This window comes from Cololabis saira, chromosome 13 (assembly GCF_033807715.1).
Source record: "Cololabis saira isolate AMF1-May2022 chromosome 13, fColSai1.1, whole genome shotgun sequence".
NCBI classification, from domain to species: Eukaryota; Metazoa; Chordata; class Actinopteri; order Beloniformes; family Belonidae; genus Cololabis; species Cololabis saira.
Window position 1 is genome coordinate 22,382,305 of NC_084599.1, and position 19,620 is coordinate 22,401,924.

The following is a 19,620-nucleotide window of genomic DNA, read 5'->3' on the forward strand; positions in this document are numbered from 1 at the left end:
TGTCGGCTACTTTGAGGTTTGAAAATGAACAATGTGAAAAAAAGATAAACAAACATTATAGAGGGCCTCACTCGAATGTTTTGTTTGGTTATGTGTCACCTTGTGCTTTCTGTTACTCTGCTGTGCCGCCAGACTGAGTCTGGACACCACGGCGATGGACAGCGATGAAGGGAGGGAGGAAGATGAGGAGCAGCAGTCTGAAACGTTCTCAGCGTGTCCTGGAGATGAGCTTGACAGTTCCAGCTTGACGGTAACGTGCCTGAGCGTTTGGGCCGCTGGCTGACTAACCAGCAGGCTCACGAATCGATACGCCGGACGGGGGAAAGCTGTTTGTAGAGACATAAATAATGAAAATGAAGTTTTTATTTAAAACTGCAGGTGCCGTCAATATTAACCAACATGCATGGAACTATTTTAGTTTTAATCTGAGGATTGACATTTTTGACATATGATATGCTCTAGTGAGTTGAAAAAGTGTGGCTGAGTAATACGTTAATAATACGTAATACGTTGGCAAATGCTGGACTTTAATACTTATCAGTTAGTTGTTGTTGTTTTGTTAATTAAAAAAAATAAATAAATCAACATAATGTAAACAAGTAACATGTTCAAATGTCCAAAGTTATTTTTTTTTCTTGAAAAAATAGAACTTTGGGGTTTTACACTACGTTTCGACTTTTCTTTTTATTTATTTTTATTTTTTTATTTCGTTTGTTTCGGCATGTTTATATAGACACATTTCATCTCCAGAACATTATACATTGCATACTCAGCACATGACGAAAAGGGTACGGGAGAAGCTGACGCTTATCAAAGTCCCGCCCCGTTCTATGTAAGATTCATGATCACATCAACAACAGAATTCAGTAAGATACATAGTTTACCACATAGCAATTTGTCTAATTTCATCCTTCACAGTCCAGATAGAATATTTGATTTTGTTTTGTCGTGTTTCATTTCATTTGCAAGACTGGAGTTTGAAAGATATTATTTACTATGTGGAGACTTAGTTTTTAACGAGAACAAAAATGTGCCATGCTGGCAGAAGTGACTAATGATAAAAATTGTTCATCCTGTCAACAAGTTTATTCTGTAAAAGTCTGAAAATTGATCTTTCAAAATGATTGAGTGCTTACATAATAGTGGCCATGGGAAGTTATTTTATTTCTTATTACTGGCTGTTGTGGTTTGTCATATGATTGTCATGAGATCACGTGGGATCAAGTGACAAACCCTCCATTAGATCAGGTGGGTCCACCAGTTAGGCATCACTTAATGTCTACCTGGGTCCACAGTGTTTTTGTCAACACGAAAAAGGAGCGTTACATAGCCATGTTAAATGTTTTAATTTGTTAACGTGAAAGACAAAAAGAGAAAAAAACATCATCATGTTTATTTCCACTTTCTGTTCATGTATTGTGACATTTTGTTGTTCATTTAGTTCTGCAAAATTGTCCTCGCTAAAGGGAGTTCCTCTCTCTCAAAAAACTCAGTTCAAACCAAGGTTTCCTTTCTTTTTCTTGTCTGCATCAGCTTGTAGCACATTTGTATCAAATCTGGCTCATGATCTATTTTTCAAGCCACAAACAAAGACACTGCAGCTGTCCTGCACTTTTGAGTTTTTACTGTGCATGTCATGAGTCAAAACGGACAGGTTTTACAAGAGAGAGACAGGAACTAAGATGTACTATAGCAGACATGGGAGGTTCTGCGGTATTGTGAAATATTAGAAAATGCAAGCACTTTGAACACCATGTCAAAACCTATATAAAGTTACTTAAATAAATCAAAAATCTGCAACTGAGCAGGGGGATTACAAGGAAGCAAAGCTTATAGTTGACTTTAACTTATGCATATGATACCAAATAAGTACTCACTCAGAGTAATGGTTCCTATTGGTGCTATTGTGCCAAACTGCAGAGAACTTCCCCAGCAAGGTGGCCAAAAATGATTAAACATAGAAAGACAGCTAATGAAGGCTACTGTAAGCAATGTTTATCTGAATGCAGTGTCTGCTATATTTTGGAGAGTGGAGCTAAAGCAGATGAGGCTTTCATGAGACGCACATGTGTGTTTACTCTTTTCTCAGACCGCCTGTGTGCCTGCCAGGCTGCTCTACTCTCGTTCAGACATCCTCGCCACTGATGAATGTTCTCGAGCAGCACACATTTCTCGTGTTGTACAGACATCCAAACAGGCCGCCAGGGCAGCAGGAGGTGGGTGCTTCTGTGTGTGGAGCCCATGAGACTTCATGTGGTTTACATTTGTGGTTAATTCATACAATTTTTTTTTTCTTTTCAGTAGCAGAGCAGTTTGACCCTGAAGAAAACCTACACTCTACCGAAGAACAGAGCCATATGTAATTATACATTATAATCAATTCAAACCTCATGGAATATAAGTGGAATTAAAGAGGCCATTGCATTTTCCAGAGAGCTACTCGTCCTTTCCAAAAGATGCTTCTGTCAGACAGACAGTACAGGTTTATTGCTGCTTGAAAGAGAACAAAAGATGCAACTCTGAGTTGATATACTGGAGTCGAAGTGTTTTGTAAATGAGACTTTCAGCTCTTGAAGGGTTCCTACACATACTGTTCTGCAGTTGTAAATAGTCTGTTACAGCAACCTAACTCCCACATTAGTGAGGGGCTTTCCCCGCTCTCTACTGACATTTCTGCTCCATGTCATACGTCTGCAATCTCCCCCTCCCACAGTTCTCGCTTTTAGCTCCTTAGATGGCCCAGTAGTGTGTATGTGTGTGTCTTTGTGCAATATACATGTGTATTCTGGCAATAATGTGGACACAGCAGACAAGGGAGGGCTGTTTTCTAAATCACAGTTTGACACCCAGTTCCAGCAATCTCTTCGTCCTCTCGTCTCCTCTCGTCTCCTCTCGTCTCCTCTCGTCTCCTCTCGTCTCCTCTGCTCTTCTAGTCACCACTCAGTGTCAGTGTCTTGTTTGTCTTAGGCTGTTGGTACAGAAAGTTCTGCAGGAGCTAAAGTTGTATCATGGGTAAGTAAACAGGCGAGGGAGGTCTGCATGCTCCTGCTGCTGTACTAACAACCAGCCGCTTTCCAGAGCTGCAACTTTATGACAAGGGAGTGTGTATGGTTGCGTGTGTTTCCACAAACAATACGGTAAATGCGCAAGTGTTTGTTTTTTTTTCTTCGGTGCATGTCTGTTTGGATGTGCTCGTTTGTTCACTGATAAAGTACCGTATGTACGTCACAATCCCTGGATCCCTGGAAAGGATCTGTGGAACATTTAAAGTGTTTTAAAAGTCACAAAATTATGAGTTGTCATCAGTTCACAGCAAACTAAACCATCTTACACTAACACAGTTCCTTTTCTTTTTTCTCATCTTCATAAACTTGGGTATATGGCAAACTCATCTCTTGTGTGTTTATATTTGGACCCGTCTTCCGTTGAAACCGATACATTATCCTTCACAGAGCGAAGCAGAGGACCAAAGGGCCCAAAGAGGCAGGAAGTGTCACTTGGTACGAGTTTCTCAACCACGAGTGAGTAATACAATTTCTTCAGACTTCAACCCAATGGCCCATTGAATAATTAAAACTGGCTACAAAACAGATCAAAATGGTGTTCTGTTAGTGCGTTACATAATCAAGAAATGTGGTTTTGAGTAATGGACGTCAAGTTGAATTCTGTAAGACCAAGTGATTTTTGATTTATACCCATGGGACTATACTATAAATAATATCCGATTAGACATTTATGAGGGGGAACACCGGTCTACTGTGCATAAAATAAATCTTCAAACTAATTTCTCTGAAATTTACTCCAAACTTCACCATCTGACTTTCATGTATCTACATCTAAAAAACGCTGCAACCATTAACTAGAAAACAAGTCATGTAAAATGACCAAACTGAATGAGGACGTTACAGTCTTGTGATTTCACGAGATGGCTCAAAAGCCATGACAAACAAAGGGAGATACGCTGGTGGGAGACCAATACGTGGGAAAGGCGACCATGTATGGATGAGTGAAAAGTGGATGCATGTTGTATGACATAACTTAAACCAAAGAGACGAGGGAGAAAAGAACTCCACTCCACTACGAGAAGGGTGGAGTTAAACAAAAGGAGGAACACGGGGCCCAGATGTTCCCAATCACTCCTAGTGTGTCTGAGCATAAGAGGAAAACAGATGTTACCCTCAGACCATCACAGTGAAAAAGGGCTTCAAGAAATATGTGTTTTTTAAAAAATGTTATCACAACAACATTTATGCAACTGTCAAGCAGGGGAGTGGATCAATAACGCCATGGGGCAGTGATGCACTCAGTGAATGTTAGACAACTTTGATGAGGTATTGCTTGGATAAATGTTAATTAAAGGATCATTCCAGAGTTAAAGCAACATTATGTCTATTATTAGATTGGGAGGAGAGAAAACTTTCATTAAGGACAAAAACAATGTGAATCAAGCAGTTTTGTTTCCTTTTCATGCACTTTTTGTACACATACAAAGTGAACATCTCCTCGGTTTATCTTTAGGAATCCTTCACTTAAGTGAAATGACATTTCTGAGTCTCCTAACAGGCATAAATGGCAGTTTAAATTGATGTAGGTCTAAAGCACACAAGGCGAAACTCAGAAATTAAATATATTTCTGAATACATCATGTGTTACTAATGTTAATTATTTCATAGTTATCTTTTTGAATTTTAATATTTTCATAACATTGCAGTTATTAAAAAAAGTTAAAAATGAAGTTATCACACAAATGTGTTATCTTTAACATGTGATCATCACCATGTGCTCCGAAAAGTTAGTATTTAAACATGATCACATACATATTTTCAATAAATATAAATGATTATCAAACATAATCATGAGATGATTATTTAGATTTATAATTAGTTGTATTTTTATCTTTTTTTTTCTCCACCAGAAATGATGAGGAGGAAGACCGTGCAGAGAAGGTGGAGAAAGGCACCAAGGTGAAGAGGACCCTTAGCTCTCTGAGGAACAGGATGACCGGCTCCTTTAATAAAGATAAGGTAAACACTACCAACAGGAAGTGGATGCTAAGCTCAAGGACAAATAAGTGTGATAAAATAATCTATAAATTGATTTCAATTTGCTGCCCTATTAGGTATTTTGTAATATTTCTAAAAAACCCTGATGTATGTGTGTATATATATACTGTATATATATATATATATATATATATATATATATATATATATATATATATATATATATATATATATATACATACACACACATACTGTATATCACATCTCACACATGAGATGTGATAGGCAGCACTCTAAGTGGGCAGCAGCAAAAGAGAGCACACAAATTTACATTTAAAAACCATTTCCTGCATTTGCCCCTCTTGTTCCTCTGCAGGGTAAGAACCGAGAAAAAGAACATCAGAGGGAGCGGGTGAAGGAGAGGGAGAAGGAAGTCAAAGATAAAATGTCGTGCAGCATCAATGTACATCATTTGGTGCCAGGTTCCTTCTCCAGCTGCGCCACCTGCTCACTGTGCAGCAAGACCCTGCAGACAAAGCATGGCCTGCAGTGCATGAGTGAGTAAGACCACAGTCACAGGTGCACATGCATCACACATATTCACACCCCTCCACGCTTGTTCACAGGCGCTGCTTTTGAGCACAAATGTACATCTATTTATAGCATGCATGTTCACTCCTTCACTTACACACGGAAATTAACAGAACACATGTGTGCACACGCCTTACAGTAAGAAATTGAATACCCTTTTCTGGATTTCTGTTGTTTTGATACACTTGTTAATAACAATGATGCATGTTTCATCACATCATAGATCACAACATTACTGGTTAATGTGCATTCTACCACCAATTTTGTGTGGATATCCAGTTTATTTTATATTGGTTATGTTATTTTTCTTTTAGCCTTGAGAGTCGTATTACAGTCGCTTGTGGTCTTATTTTTTTAGCACTTTTGTTTTTTAGCTTAAAAGGAATTGGTTTTGAATTTCATTTCCCTTTTTATACTTGCAAAAACACCCTGAAGTAGTCTCCACGTCTTTTCAAGCATTGCTCTGGATCTTGCGTTGTTGTTTTCTAATGAATTAATTCAGTCTTCTTAAAAAGGTTTTAGGTGAAACCAAAGCACACTGTAGCTGTGTTGCTCTGACTTGTAATATTAGTTCCCTTGGGTGAATCACGTGAAAGTAGGGCCTCCTTTGTCTGGAGAGATTTTTGAAGTAGGTCTGTGCTGCACATGTCAACACTTCAGGGGTCCTGTATCGCTCTCTAGCTACTTCACTGAGGCCTACAGGTCAACTGATAACCAAGCGATACTAAATAAAACACATACAAAACCGGTGGCTTGGCACAGGCAGAGGTGGATGCATTATAGAGGAATACTCTGTATAAAGTTACAGTACCTCTAACTGAAGATCAAAAAAAGTAATAATACAAACACTTTTCATTCAAGTGATCATGATAATCAAGTTATTCAATGCACATGTTCAACCTTTTTTTTCTGGGTACACTACTGCCGATTAATTCCAAAGACATGAAACATTAATGTTTGGTTAATTGGTAACTTGATTCCAAACTTACCCATAGCAGTGAATGTGTGTTTGTGTGTTTGTGTGTGTGTGTGTGTGTGTGTGTGTGTGTGTGTGTGTGTGTGTGTGTGTGTGTGTGTGTGTGTGTGTGTGTGTGTGTGTGTGTGTGTGTGTGTGTGTGTGTGTGTGTGTGTGTGCAACGGACTGGTGACCTGTCTTTTGCCTGTGTCCAGATGCTATTTGATAAGGATACAACCAATCTCGGGAACGAAGCATGATGCCGGCAGAGCAACTACTGTACTTAAAACAGTTCCTATGCATAGTAGGACTGCTGCTGAATGGTTGTTGTAGGTTTTGCAGTGATAACATGTTGATTCAATGTGTTATTAGCAATTCTGCAGCTGTCTTGGTTGGTTTAACCCACCCCAACCTTGTAGGGATTGGTTTGATATGTTATCTACCAGTGGATATATCAGGTTACCAGGGCCATTTCACAAGAGATATTTTGCAGAGTGCAAGGGTACGGCTGGCCAGGCTAGATTTGTTTTTTGTTTTTTTGACAGGGTAATATAAGAATATAATATCAAGATACAAGAAGTTTGTTTAGAGGCTGCTGTTTGACCTGAAGGAAAACTGTTATGATTATTATTATTATTGTTATTATTATACTGTATTTTTTTTAAGTAAAAAAAAAAGAGGTAATTTTTCATTTAAGCTTTAATAATTTAAAGACAAGCTACTGGACCTTGTTAGGAGCTGGCACAATATATATATATATATATATATATATATATATATATATATATATATATATATATATATATATATATATAATTTTTTTTTTTTTGCTAAAAAAGTTATGTATCTCTATATCTCAAAATCTGTGTATCTCAAAATCTTGAATTGTGTAAATTACATGCCACCCATACTTGCACTGATAAATTGATCTTTAATCCACTGGGAGGACTTCTGTAACACCTTGGCTGGTATTTTTGGAACTAGAGACTGCTTTCTCGTAAGCGACACACGGTCTGGTAATGGATAATTTCACATCACCAAACAAAAGTACAAGGGAACAGATATGTTCTCATTATTAGTAGCATTTCTCTATCCTTCATAGAGCTGGGTCATATGGAGAAGTGCATGAGGGAACCTTTAATCATCCTGTGTCCTCACTTCTTTTATTTATGTCTGCACCCGACTCTGTTCCTGGCATCTCAAAATCCTTAATATGTCCCGAATATTTATAAATCCTTCAGTGTGATCATGGGGATGTAATGTATGATGGTTTTTAACAGCATGTTTATTAAACAAAAGTGTTCTGGCCTATTTCACGAGGCACAGGGCACCACACAGTGTGATTAAGACTGGAGATTGGAGATTAACTCATTCTCTCTTCCAATCTCAAAATGGGAGGCTGATTTATCTCTTAACACTAATCAAATTTCTTGGTCACAAATATGTTTAAATACTTTTACTATGACCAAGAATCCAAACTTACAACTTATACAGTATAAAGTTCTTTACAGAACACATTATACAGGACAAAGGATGTTCCAGATGGGTTTTGCCACCTCTAGTATCACAGTGCACAGAGAACACCCCTGATAATTATATGCATGCTTTATGGTTTTGTGCACCTGTGCAGAGGTTCTGGATGGAGATACGTGAAGATTTACCCACACGGCTCAATAACAGAATTCCTGTAGGCCCCACACTATGCATACTAGGTCACCTGGTCATCCACATGGACACGTCCATATTAATCAATTTATGAATCTTTTGTCAGATCATATCAGTAATGAGATAAGTGTCTGCCTCTACTAAACATCATTCAGCAGAACTACATTCTCTCCGGCCCCCGATTATAGGCTTTATTACCTAGTGGGGTCGGGTGGGTGGTGATCCTGTAGCCCTTTGGACTGGGGGTTGATTTGGGGTGCTGGGATAAAAAAAAAAAGAGAGAGATTGGACCCTTTTTGATTTAAGACAAATAATAACAACATAATTCCTTAATAAAAGTCTCCCGTCATCAAGCATCACTGCTGAGAGTGAGATTAAGTCATAAAAACCTAGATTGTTTTGTGTATACCTGTCAAGTCTCCCGTTTTGGCCGGGAAACTACCGTATTTTACCCCTCTTTCCCACTGTTCTCCCATATTAGTATTTTCCCGTAAATTTCCCGTTTTATAATATAATTATTTTTAAACTGCAAACTGAATTGTCACTAGCCTGGCGAGAATTGCCACCTGCTGCAGCCTGGTTGGTGGTTCTCGCGAGGTTAGTGGCAACAGGCGCAAACTCGGAACAACAAATCAGAGATGAATGGATGTAACGAGAGACATTTCTGCCAAAAAAAGCTTAGACTTCGTGTAAATATCTTTAAAAATTGGAAACCGACTTTACTTTCCTAAAGAGGAGCAGGGTGGGGTTACGAGTTCTGAAAGATATAACAGCTGGAGACACATACATGCGTCTGTGTCATCAGTCATTAATACCAGAGAGCCACATGAGTGAAAATGACAAATTAAAAAATAATGTAAATATTTCACTTGAAGACAACCAATGTGTATATAAACTAAAAATATTTAAAATAAATAAATGTGCTTTAATTCCCCTTTGTGTTTTCATCTAGATTCTAGACTATTATAGGAAGTACACAGCATTTCAGTGTCAGAGCACATAATTGCAGTTTGTAAGTGGTGGACAGGTAAATTATTTTAGATTTGTTGTAAATCTGTTTTAAAATGAAAGATACTGGACCTCGGTTAGCCTGGTGGGACAGCGGCTGAAAATGTTCTGTATTTTTTAAATCCAAAACTTGACAGGTATGGCTTTGTGGCACACACACGTCTACAGGACTGTCTCAGAAAATTAGAATATTGTGATTTTCTGTAATGCAATTACAAAAACAAAAATGTCATACATTCTGGATTCATTACAAATCAACTGAAATATTGCAAGCCTTTTATTATTTCAATATTGCTGATCATGGCTTACAGCTTAAGAAAACTCAAATATTCCATCCATCCATCCATTATCTATACCCGCTTTATCCTTTTCAGGGTCACGGGGGTCTGCTGGAGCCTATCCCAGCTATTTTCAGGGGAGAGGCAGGGGTTACACCCTGGACAGGTCACCAGTCCATCGCAGGGCCACATATAAACACACAAACCATGCACACTCACGCTCACACCTACGGGCAATTTAGAATCACCAATTAACCTAATAACCTAATAAAACTCAAATATCCTATCTAATATTCAAAAAATTTGAATATTCTGGAAACCTTAAAACTTTTAAAAGACAGTTATTTAAACCTGGATGAAACAAATAGGATAACAAATATTCTAATTTTCCGAGACAGTCCTGTATCTGCTGAGAAAACCAGTGCGTGTGTCCCTTTAACTGGAGCCGATCCCTGCGGGGATTCATGAAGGCTGATTTATGGTCCTGCGTTACACCAACGCAGAGCCTACACCGTACGGTGCGCGTCGCCGCGTTCCATACGCCGTAGGTTCTGCGTCGATTTAACGCGGACCATAATTCAGGCTTCAGCCCGAGGAATGCGGCGCTTGTGTGCCAGAGATTGTTCCCGGTGGAGACGCCAAACTGCACAAAACCAAGAATGCAAGACACTTAATGATACCGGATCTCTTCGGGCGGCGTGATTTATCCAATTCCCCGTGAGTCTGCAGGTGCAGCAGAGTTGCAGGTGAGAGCAGCTGCAGGTCAGGTGGACCAGCTCCGGGCTGGAGCTAAAGGCTAAATAACTATCCACAACATAGTCCTTCCGAGCTTGGATTTGAAATACTGCACCAACGGGAGATATACTTTTTTTTTTTTGCATTTTTTTTCCTTTCAAAAACTGTAAATATAAAGTTAACAGCCCAAATCTAAACCCCCAGAAAGTGTGTGTTGGCTAACTGCTAACACTAGCCTCTTAACTGCGCTTCTGCTGGACAAAACAAGGTTAGTCGGGTAAAAGGTTGGCTTTCATTTGCCGTTTGTGTTCAACTTCACTCGACTTTGGGTTTTATTCTGCTTTTCCGGAGGTCTCCATTGATGCTTGTTAGACCTCAGTCGGAGCTCAACAGGTGATCTGCTAATGTTGCTAAAGGCTGATTTATGGTTCCGCGTTACACCAACGCAGAGCCTACGTACGGTTACCGTACGTTGCGCGTCGCCGCGTACATATCGCCGTAAGCTACGGCGTCGATTTAACGCAGCACCATAATTCAGGCTTAACGCGACATCCCAAGCAGTTTGTGTTTCATTTTATTCTTTATTTCATTCTAAAAACAAAACAATTCAATACAAACACAAATACAAATGTTCCTAACTTCCTAACTTATGGGAACTTATGGGAATGAAAAGGGAGCAGAAAGAAGAAGAATCTTATCTGATCTGCCCCTTTCACAAATAACTAATTAAAAATAATAATAATAAAACAACAACTAAGTGAATAAAAACAAATACAATAAAATAACATTAAAATAACATTAAAATAAAAATACAGTTTGCATGCACCGATATGCGTTTTCTTTTTTTTTTGAACTTCTTTTTATTTCTTTTAACAAGTTTAGACATATAGTGCAGTCATACAGCCAAAAATACAGCAAGGGTGTCAGCATGAAGTAGTCCGTGGGTTTCTGCATCTGTCCATTGTCCGTGTGTCACATAATCCCTATGAGGATGAGAGTCCATAGGCAGAGGGGGTATGAGTGCACATGTACCACAGTGCACAATTAAGAGAGAAAAACCACAAATAAAAAAAAAAAAAAAATTAATAAAAAAAAAAATCAAGAATACCACAACAAAAGAAAGTCACTTCTCACATATAGCAGATCACATCAGTTGAGGAAATATGAAATAATTGGCGACCATTTAATCGAGAAGACATCCATTTTTAAATGTAGCCTTGCTGTTATGTTTTCCATGTAGAAAATCTCCTTAACCTTCTCCTTCCATTGGGTCACTGTGGGGGGCTGGGGCTTCAGCCAGGAGACCGTGATCATCTTCTTAGCCGAAACAAGAAGGACTCTCAATAACAATCTTTGATTATCATCTAGATCTTCTGGTAATATTTCTAGTATAAAATAAGATGGCTCTAAAGGTAGTTCAACGTTTAGACATCCCTTAATTTCATCTTTTACATTTTGCCAGAATCCTAGTAGTTTTGGGCAATCAAATAGAATGTGGGTATGATCTCCTACTAGCCCACAGCCCCTCCAACACTGATCTGAGGTGCGAGCAAATTTCGACGTGATAAGAGGGGTCCTAAAGAATCTCATCTTAATTTTCCACTCAAATTCCCTCCACATGGGGCTATTTGTCGTTTTATGTCCCTCCCTGCATGATGTTTCCCAATTTTCATCTGAAATTATGGTGTTCATCTCTAATTCCCATTTTTCCTTGATGTCCAGGCTGTTATCTGTTAGTTCTTCCTGTAGTATTCTATATAGGTGTGATATTATCTTTTTCTTAATTTTCCCCTTAATTGTTTGCATAAAAAACTGTTCTATATTGGATGGCAAAGCAGTTATTGCATCCCATTCTTTGTGTTTCTGTAAATAGTGCCTTAGTTGAAGGTACTTAAAAAAGTCATGGGTTGGAAGATTGTGTTTGCGTTGTAGCTGTTCAAAAGACATCAGGACTTCTCCTTCAAATAGTTGATCCAGTAAGATTAAACCATTCTCTTCCCACTTCTTGAACCTTATGTCTAATGTAGAGGGGAGAAAATCCACATTATGTGCAATTCTCATTACTCTAGATATCGAGGTGGGGAGTTTCATCTTTTTTCTCACCCTTGACCATACTTTTAAAGTAGTTTTCACCCACTGGTTTGGGATTTTGTTTTTCCCCCAGATTTCACAACTCGTGAATGGAAATGTATCTAAGGGCAGTTTTGGGCACACACTCCGTTCCATCTCGACCCAAATGGTGTCCTTATCCTGAGTTATCCATGCGACCATTGATCTGATCTGGGCTGCCCAGTAATATTTTTTCAGGTTAGGAAGATTTAGGCCTCCATCTTGTTTTGAGCATAACAGTCTTTTAAATTTAATTCTGGGTCTTTTATTTTGCCAAATAAATTTAGATAGCCAGCTGTTAATTTTTTTAAATGTAGAAATGGGGACCTCTATGGGGAGGGACTGAAACATAAAGAGCAGCCTGGGTAGCACATTCATTCGTACAGTTTCCACTCTTCCTATTATGGACAGAGGGAGGATTTCCCATCGTGTAAGATCGTTTTTAATTTCACCCAACAATTTACCATAATTAGCCTTAAACAATTGCGATACATCAGAAGTTATAATGATTCCTAGATATCTGAACCCCTGGTTAGACCATTGAAATTTAAAGCTTCCTGCCAAACTTGCTGGCCAATCCCCTACCAACATCATTGCCTCAGACTTAGATTGATTAATCTGATAACCAGACACTTCACCATATTCCTTTAAATTTTTTATCAATGCAGGGACAGAGGAGATTGGGTCACTGATGTATGCTAATAGGTCATCCGCGTAGAGCGAAACTTTGTGTTCTGTCTGACCTTCATCTTTTATGCCTTTTATAGTTTCGTTTTGCCTAATTGATGCCGCTAGGGGTTCTATATTTATGGCAAAAAGCAGGGGACTGAGGCAGTCCCCCTGCCGGACCCCTCTCTCAAGGTTAAAAAAGTCTGAACAACAACCGTTCACTCTAACTCGCGACCTTGGGTTTGTATATATCACCCTTACCCATTCTACAAACTTCTGGTGGAATCCCATTGCGGCTAATGTTTTGTACAGAAATTGCCAGTTAACGGTGTCAAACGCTTTCTGTGCGTCAAAACTGATTAGCATAGAGGTTTGCATGTGCTTCTTAGCACATGTTATAATATTCAGTGTTCTCCTTATATTATTGGTTCCCTGTCTTTCAGGTATGAAGCCTGTCTGATCCACGTCAATCAATTTTGTTATAATCTTCTGCATCCTTTTTGCCAGAATACTGGTTAATAATTTTTGGTCATTACATATTAAACTAATGGGTCTATATCCTTCACAAAGTGTCGGGTCCTTACCATCTTTGTGGATCACTGAAATAATAGCTTCCGACCATGTATTTGGTGGATCGCCTTTGGAGAGAGAGTGGTTAAAAACTTTTGTTAGTACTGGCACTAAGTCATCTATGAAGCATTTATAAAATTCTCCAGGGAGTCCGTCGCTCCCTGGGGATTTGTTGTTTTTTAGTTTTTTGATGGCTTCCCGAATTTCCAATTCTGTTATATCTGATATCATGTGTAATGCTTCTTCTTCTGACAGTGAGGGTAAGTGTAAACTGGCCAGAAAAGATTCAGCATTGTCATCTTTTGTTTGTAATTTAGGCTCTGCATAGAGGTTTTTATAGAATGATGCAAAAGCATCTGTTATTTCTTTTGGATGAGATACTATTTTTTTCATTGAGGGGTGCATAATCTTGGATACCACACGGCTAGCCTGAGATTTCCGGAGTTGAAAAGCTAACAAGCGGCTAGCTCTGTTCCCCATTTCATAATAACGTTGTTTTGAAAATCTTAAAGCCCCCTCCGCTTTATATGTGAGCAGCTTATCTAAGGCCTTCCTAGTTTCTTTAAGTTCTAATAGGATATTATGTGCCCCAGTGGTTTTATGTTCCAATTCCAGCCGCTTTATTTTGCTTTCTAACTTAAGTTGTTCTTCCAATCGCATTTTCTTTAGTCTTGATGCAATTTGAATCATTTTCCCCCTTATTACTGTTTTAGCTCCCCCCCACAGGATTGATGGTGTTACCTCTCCATTATCATTTATCTCAAAATATTCTTCTAGGTCACGTTTCAGCTCTTGTACTACGCCTGTATCAGTCAGTAACGAAACATTTAGTCTCCAATACCTAAAAAGGTTTTCTCTACCTAGATCCACATTTAAAACAACAGGTGCATGGTCGCTCAGTGTTATTGGTTCCATGTGGCAATCTGTTATTTTATATAAATGTTGTCGGGATACACAAAAGAAATCGATCCTGGAATAGCTGTTATGAACATTTGAAAAAAAACTGAAATCTCTCCCTTTTGGATTTTTAAATCTCCAAGGGTCAACGAGTCCTGATTCTGAAATTACATTGTTAAGTATCTTTGTTTTTTTAGTTTGGGGACCGCCCTCCGCAGGTATTCTATCTAGTCTTCCATCTTGTATGGAATTAAAATCGCCCCCGACTATTAGCATGCCCTTTGCGTTGCTAGCAATAACGTTTGCTATTTCCCTGAAAAATTTTTGATCGCATTCGTTTGGAGCATACACGTTCAAAATGGATATCTCCATCTCCCCTATTGTACCTACTATCATGACAAACCTCCCCATTTTATCCTCAATAACTTGTTCTAAAGAAAAGGCCAGTGTCCTATTAATTAAGATAGCTACCCCCCTCTTTTTTCCTGATGAAGCACTATATACTTGATTTACCCACTCCCTCTTTAATTTTCTATGTTCTCCTTCTGATAGGTGAGTTTCCTGTAGTAAGGCAATTGAGCAATGCATTTTTTTTAGCTGGTTATGTATCTTTTTTCTCTTGATGGGATGATTCAATCCACGTACATTATAGGTGACAATGATCAAGTTATTCATTTACATATGAGAAAAAGTTAAGTTTGTCTCTCAGTTTTGTTCCCCCACGAATCTTCAGCTTCAACACAATGCACCTATTGAATGTCTGCAATACGGCATCTGACTGCACACTTAAAGTAATAAGAACAAACATCGAACATGATGTAAATAATGAACATACACACATAGAAAGGCAAAAATTGACTTCCAAACATCCAACTGGTTGAAAACACATAGCCTACTAACCAGTTTCCCTGAGGACAGAGAGTTGTGACTATAACCTCTCTGGGTAAACGCACGTAGTGCTGCTGCAACTATCTAACAGCCAAATTGGTGATTAGAGTTGCATATTTGCTATAGCAAAATAAAACAAAACAAAACAATAAAAGCCCTTTCTCAACCGAGGGGGGGAGAAAAAAAAAAAACAAACCCTGTTACTTCTTAAAAATGTTTCTTCATTTTTTTTCTTTTCCTTTTTTTCCTTTTTTTTTTTTTTTAAATATTTAACAGTCTAGCCAAATGTATCTCTCAGATGCCTGGTCCATAGCCAGCGCAGTCTTATTTTTTTCTGAAACAGTTTACTTACATCTCAGAGTCTTTTATTTTTCACCCTGAACAAAAGTCCGCAGGTCCGCGTTTGTCATCCTTTGCGGCTCCTTTGATGATGCCGGCGCCCTAGATGAAGAGCCGCGCTGCAGCAGTTTCTCCTGAAGAAGCTCCCATTCATCCACCTTAACATGTATCCCCATCTCCTTGAGAACGGGGGCCGCGTCTGCGAGGGTGGAGAAGGTCCTGACGCCGGAGTCCAGATGTATTCTCAGCTGGGCAGGGAACGGGGATTGCGCTCTGACGTTTCTCTCCTTCAGTTGTTTGATCACCTCTCGCACCTGCTTGCGCTTCTTCTGCACGTCTGATGTGTAGTCCTGATCAAAGAAAATCTTCTGTCCCTGATGAGTCACCCCACGTTTTTTCCAGGCAAGTTGGAGTATCTTGTCCTTAATCCTGTAGTCAGAGAATCTAACAATGATAGATCTCGGAGGAGCGGGGTCCTTTGGTTTCATGGTTAGTGCGCGGTGCGCTCTCTCCACGCACAGGTCCGTCTCCTCCGGTAGATCAAAGGAGGTGCGCAAAAAGTCCGTAACGAACTTGGCCATATCATTCCTTTCCTCGCCCTCTTTCACACCATATATGCGCAGGTTGTTCCTTCGTGCTCTTGACTCAAGATCATCACATTTGGCGGACAGTTTAGCCTCTCTCTGAAGTAAATGGTGGATGGCCCTCTCATGACGCAGCGTTTTATCATCCACATCGCTCACCCTCTGCTCCACGTCGGTGACCCGCTGCTCCAACATAGTCGTGCGCTCCAGAACATCTCCCAGGGTGGATTCAACCCTGGATAAGCTTACTTTCGTGTCTTGGGAGGCCTCCGCATGCTCTCTTCGCAGGTCCCGTAGTTCTGCAAGCACCGCCGCCATGTTCTCCTCCGTACACGTTTCGGCGTCCGTCTTATCTCGTTTCCCGTCTTTTTGGGACAAGTTATTCTTCTTTTCGACATTCTTTCTTGAGGTGGACATCTTGGACTATTTTTGGTCGGAGATGCAAGTTTTAAATATTGATTTGGCTAGCTTTTAAGGGTTTTTCCCCCGCAGCGTGAGAATCAGGCAGCTTCTCCTACCATGACGTCACCGGAAGTCCCGATATGCGTTTTCTAATTCACAGACTTCATTATTCACGTTTCCACTGAAATCATGTGTGAGTCAGTGAAAACAGAGAGCTGTCTCCATTAGCCCTCAACTTTACATTGGATCAGAGATGCTGTTAACCGTCTCAGTTTCGGTGCATTTCTCGACCTATTGACATTTTAAACATGTGCTTTTTGTGCCAAAATTCTTGCCATTCCTCCGGGCAGGTGATTTCCTCTGCCAGGGTGTAATCAGACTGGAGGTAGTAGGAATGTCCCGGGCTGAAAGGTGACCATTCATCCTGTCCCCTCACACTTCAACCTCTCTCCCTGATCAGGTCACATGGGGCTGATCGTGCTTGGCAGGTCTGCCAGTGCAGAAAAGCCCATTCAGAAACAGGTTTATTGGCCAAGTCAGGTTAAACAAGACGGGGAATATTTGACTCCGGTTATTTCGCTCACTGTACAGTCAATAGACAAATGGCAGCTCTTATTAACATATATACAATTTTTTTTTTAAAAGTGCAAGGTGCAGCAGTATGAGGTAGACATTGTTATTGAAAGGTGCGTGTTACAGCAGTGGTCCCTGTGAAATATCTTTTCAGCCAAGTACCCCCTAACCAGAGCAAAGCACTTTTGGTTGTAAAAAAAACCTAAAACAGAGCACTGTGCCATCGGTAACTGATTTATTAAACGTAAAAATATTGCTGCTATGCTTCAACCATGACTCCATTGTTGGTCCAAGTGATTGACAGGTGAAGCCAGGTGATTGACAGGTTAGGTGGAAACATCCTGATGTGGGGGATACTCTGCGGTTTTAGGATAATAAGTTGAATAACCTACTCCTGAAGATAAAATTCATTTTATGAATTCAGACTTAAATTTTCCTCAATTATTTATGAAATATTTATTTTTAAAGGATTTTTGCATGGATGCTACTTTTTAAATATATGTATATTTTAAAATTTCACGTACCCCCCTTAGTGCCTTCACGTACCCCCAGGGGTACGCGTACCCCCATTTGAGAACCACTGCTCTAGGGTGCATACGCCGTTGACAAATGTCCTTCATTTCACTCGGCTTTTATTATTATTATGATTATTATTGCACAGATGTTACCTGCCCGTTTCCTGGTCCTGGACCGGTACAGGTCCTGGATAGATGGGAGGTTAGTCCCAATTATCCTCTCCGCAGACCTAATTGTCCGTTGCAGTTTGTGCCCGTCTAGTTTGGTGGCTGATCCGAACCAGACAGTGATGGAAGTGCAGAGAACAGACTGTGTGATGGCAGAGTAGCAGGCAGGTCAGCAGCTGCTGTGGCAGGTTATTTCACTGACTCACCTCGTTATGTTTAGACACCCCTTCTCTGTGCATCATCGCTTTGCTTTTCGGCATACCTTTCCTACCTGGAGGTTTCTCTTTGTTTATATTTTTCAACTACATTGCTGTTATTATCTATACATGGTGTCTGTAGTGTTGACCCATGTTAACAGCTACTTGAGTTTCAGTACCTAATTTTTCACTGGATGATGTCGTGGGTTGGGTTTAACAGTGAGTGTTTTTCTCACTGTTGTTTCAGGAATCAAAAGGAACTATCTCCACATGTACAAATGCATGCTTGCATGAAAAGTGGTTTGGTTTGACTCTTCGTGTGGTAGGGTGGTTTTTCTTTGAGAACGGAGTGATCAGGTCACACTTAAATTTATTGTATTCCATTTTGTAGTGTTCTTATTGAATTACTCCAAGTAAGTTTTACTTACATTTGGGGCATTGATCATCAAATATTTTGCTGTGGAAGTTAAATGTGTATGTAGACTAGACTCACAGGACAGGATGTCAAATGCTTGACATGCATACACTCTAACCATGGCTGATGTAGTGTCAGACCTCAATACCCAGGCCGACAGAAACCACTTCTATTTTTGACATGCTGAAATTGTTTGAAGCTTATACTAAAATGTATTCATTCCTATGTGAGTGAAAATTATTTTTGTTTTAAGCATTTTGGGTGATAGCCAAGTCTAAGTTCTTGTGTTCTTTCCAAATTAAATTAAAATCTGTTTGTAAAAAAGCCAACAGTTTGACACAGTGTTGAATTGGAAAAAGTTTTTACAGCTGTAACGGTATGAGCTAATACTTTTCTGGAAGAACGCACCCATTGCTATCTGGAATTTGATTCAAGTAGCCTTGTCCTGCCAGATAAGCCAAGGCGGCAAGTACTGTGCAGTGAATATCTCTGAGCCAGGCCTCGGGTACGTTTCCACATAAGAGTGACTCATTGTAGCGTGTGCTGTACACCATAATTGTACTTCTTGTGTGATAGTGTATTTGCCGGTCAGCAGATGTTGATGGAGTGGTGGTGGTGGTGGTTTTGATGGGGGTGAGTGTCCCATGGATCAGTTGCTGACATGACTGAGTGACTGAAAATTATCACATTGCTCTAGAGTGGTAGAGCTGGTTGCCAGTCAGCCACCATCTCCACCTGATGATATGTTATCACATCTTCATACATGAAGCTGTGTCTGCATACTTTTGATTTATTGATTTGGGTATCACACACTTTTGTTGGCAAACATGACAATGGTCTGCAGCCCCAATGAGTTCTGATAAGCTTTGTCATATCAATATGCAGAAAACACTGTGTTCTTGCTTATCTCTTGTTAACATTTGACTTACAATAAATATGCTTTTCTAAAGAAGGCAGTTTGGTTATGATCACCTCTACTTCAACATGAAGGATTAACACTTGGTCTCCTCAGTGATGCTATTTTAATGACATGGCTCTATTTGTCATCTATAATTGCAT

The 19,620-nt window shown here is 39.6% G+C and overlaps 1 protein-coding gene across 3 annotated transcripts in view; it reads left to right on the forward strand.

Moving 5' to 3' along the window:
• Positions 1 to 19,620, forward strand: part of arhgef18b (rho/rac guanine nucleotide exchange factor (GEF) 18b) — a 57,731-nt gene that overhangs the window by 7,536 nt on the left and 30,575 nt on the right. Inside the window, exons 5-11 of one of the 3 annotated variants that reach the window (XM_061738308.1) lie at positions 133 to 250; positions 2,090 to 2,216; positions 2,302 to 2,359; positions 2,968 to 3,012; positions 3,453 to 3,521; positions 4,916 to 5,024; positions 5,380 to 5,560. In XM_061738308.1, coding sequence (XP_061594292.1) covers positions 133 to 250; positions 2,090 to 2,216; positions 2,302 to 2,359; positions 2,968 to 3,012; positions 3,453 to 3,521; positions 4,916 to 5,024; positions 5,380 to 5,560 — 707 coding nt within the window. The remainder of the gene's footprint in view (positions 1 to 132; positions 251 to 2,089; positions 2,217 to 2,301; positions 2,360 to 2,967; positions 3,013 to 3,452; positions 3,522 to 4,915; positions 5,025 to 5,379; positions 5,561 to 19,620) is intronic. The other 2 variants (XM_061738309.1, XM_061738310.1) reach the window with 2 other exon arrangements.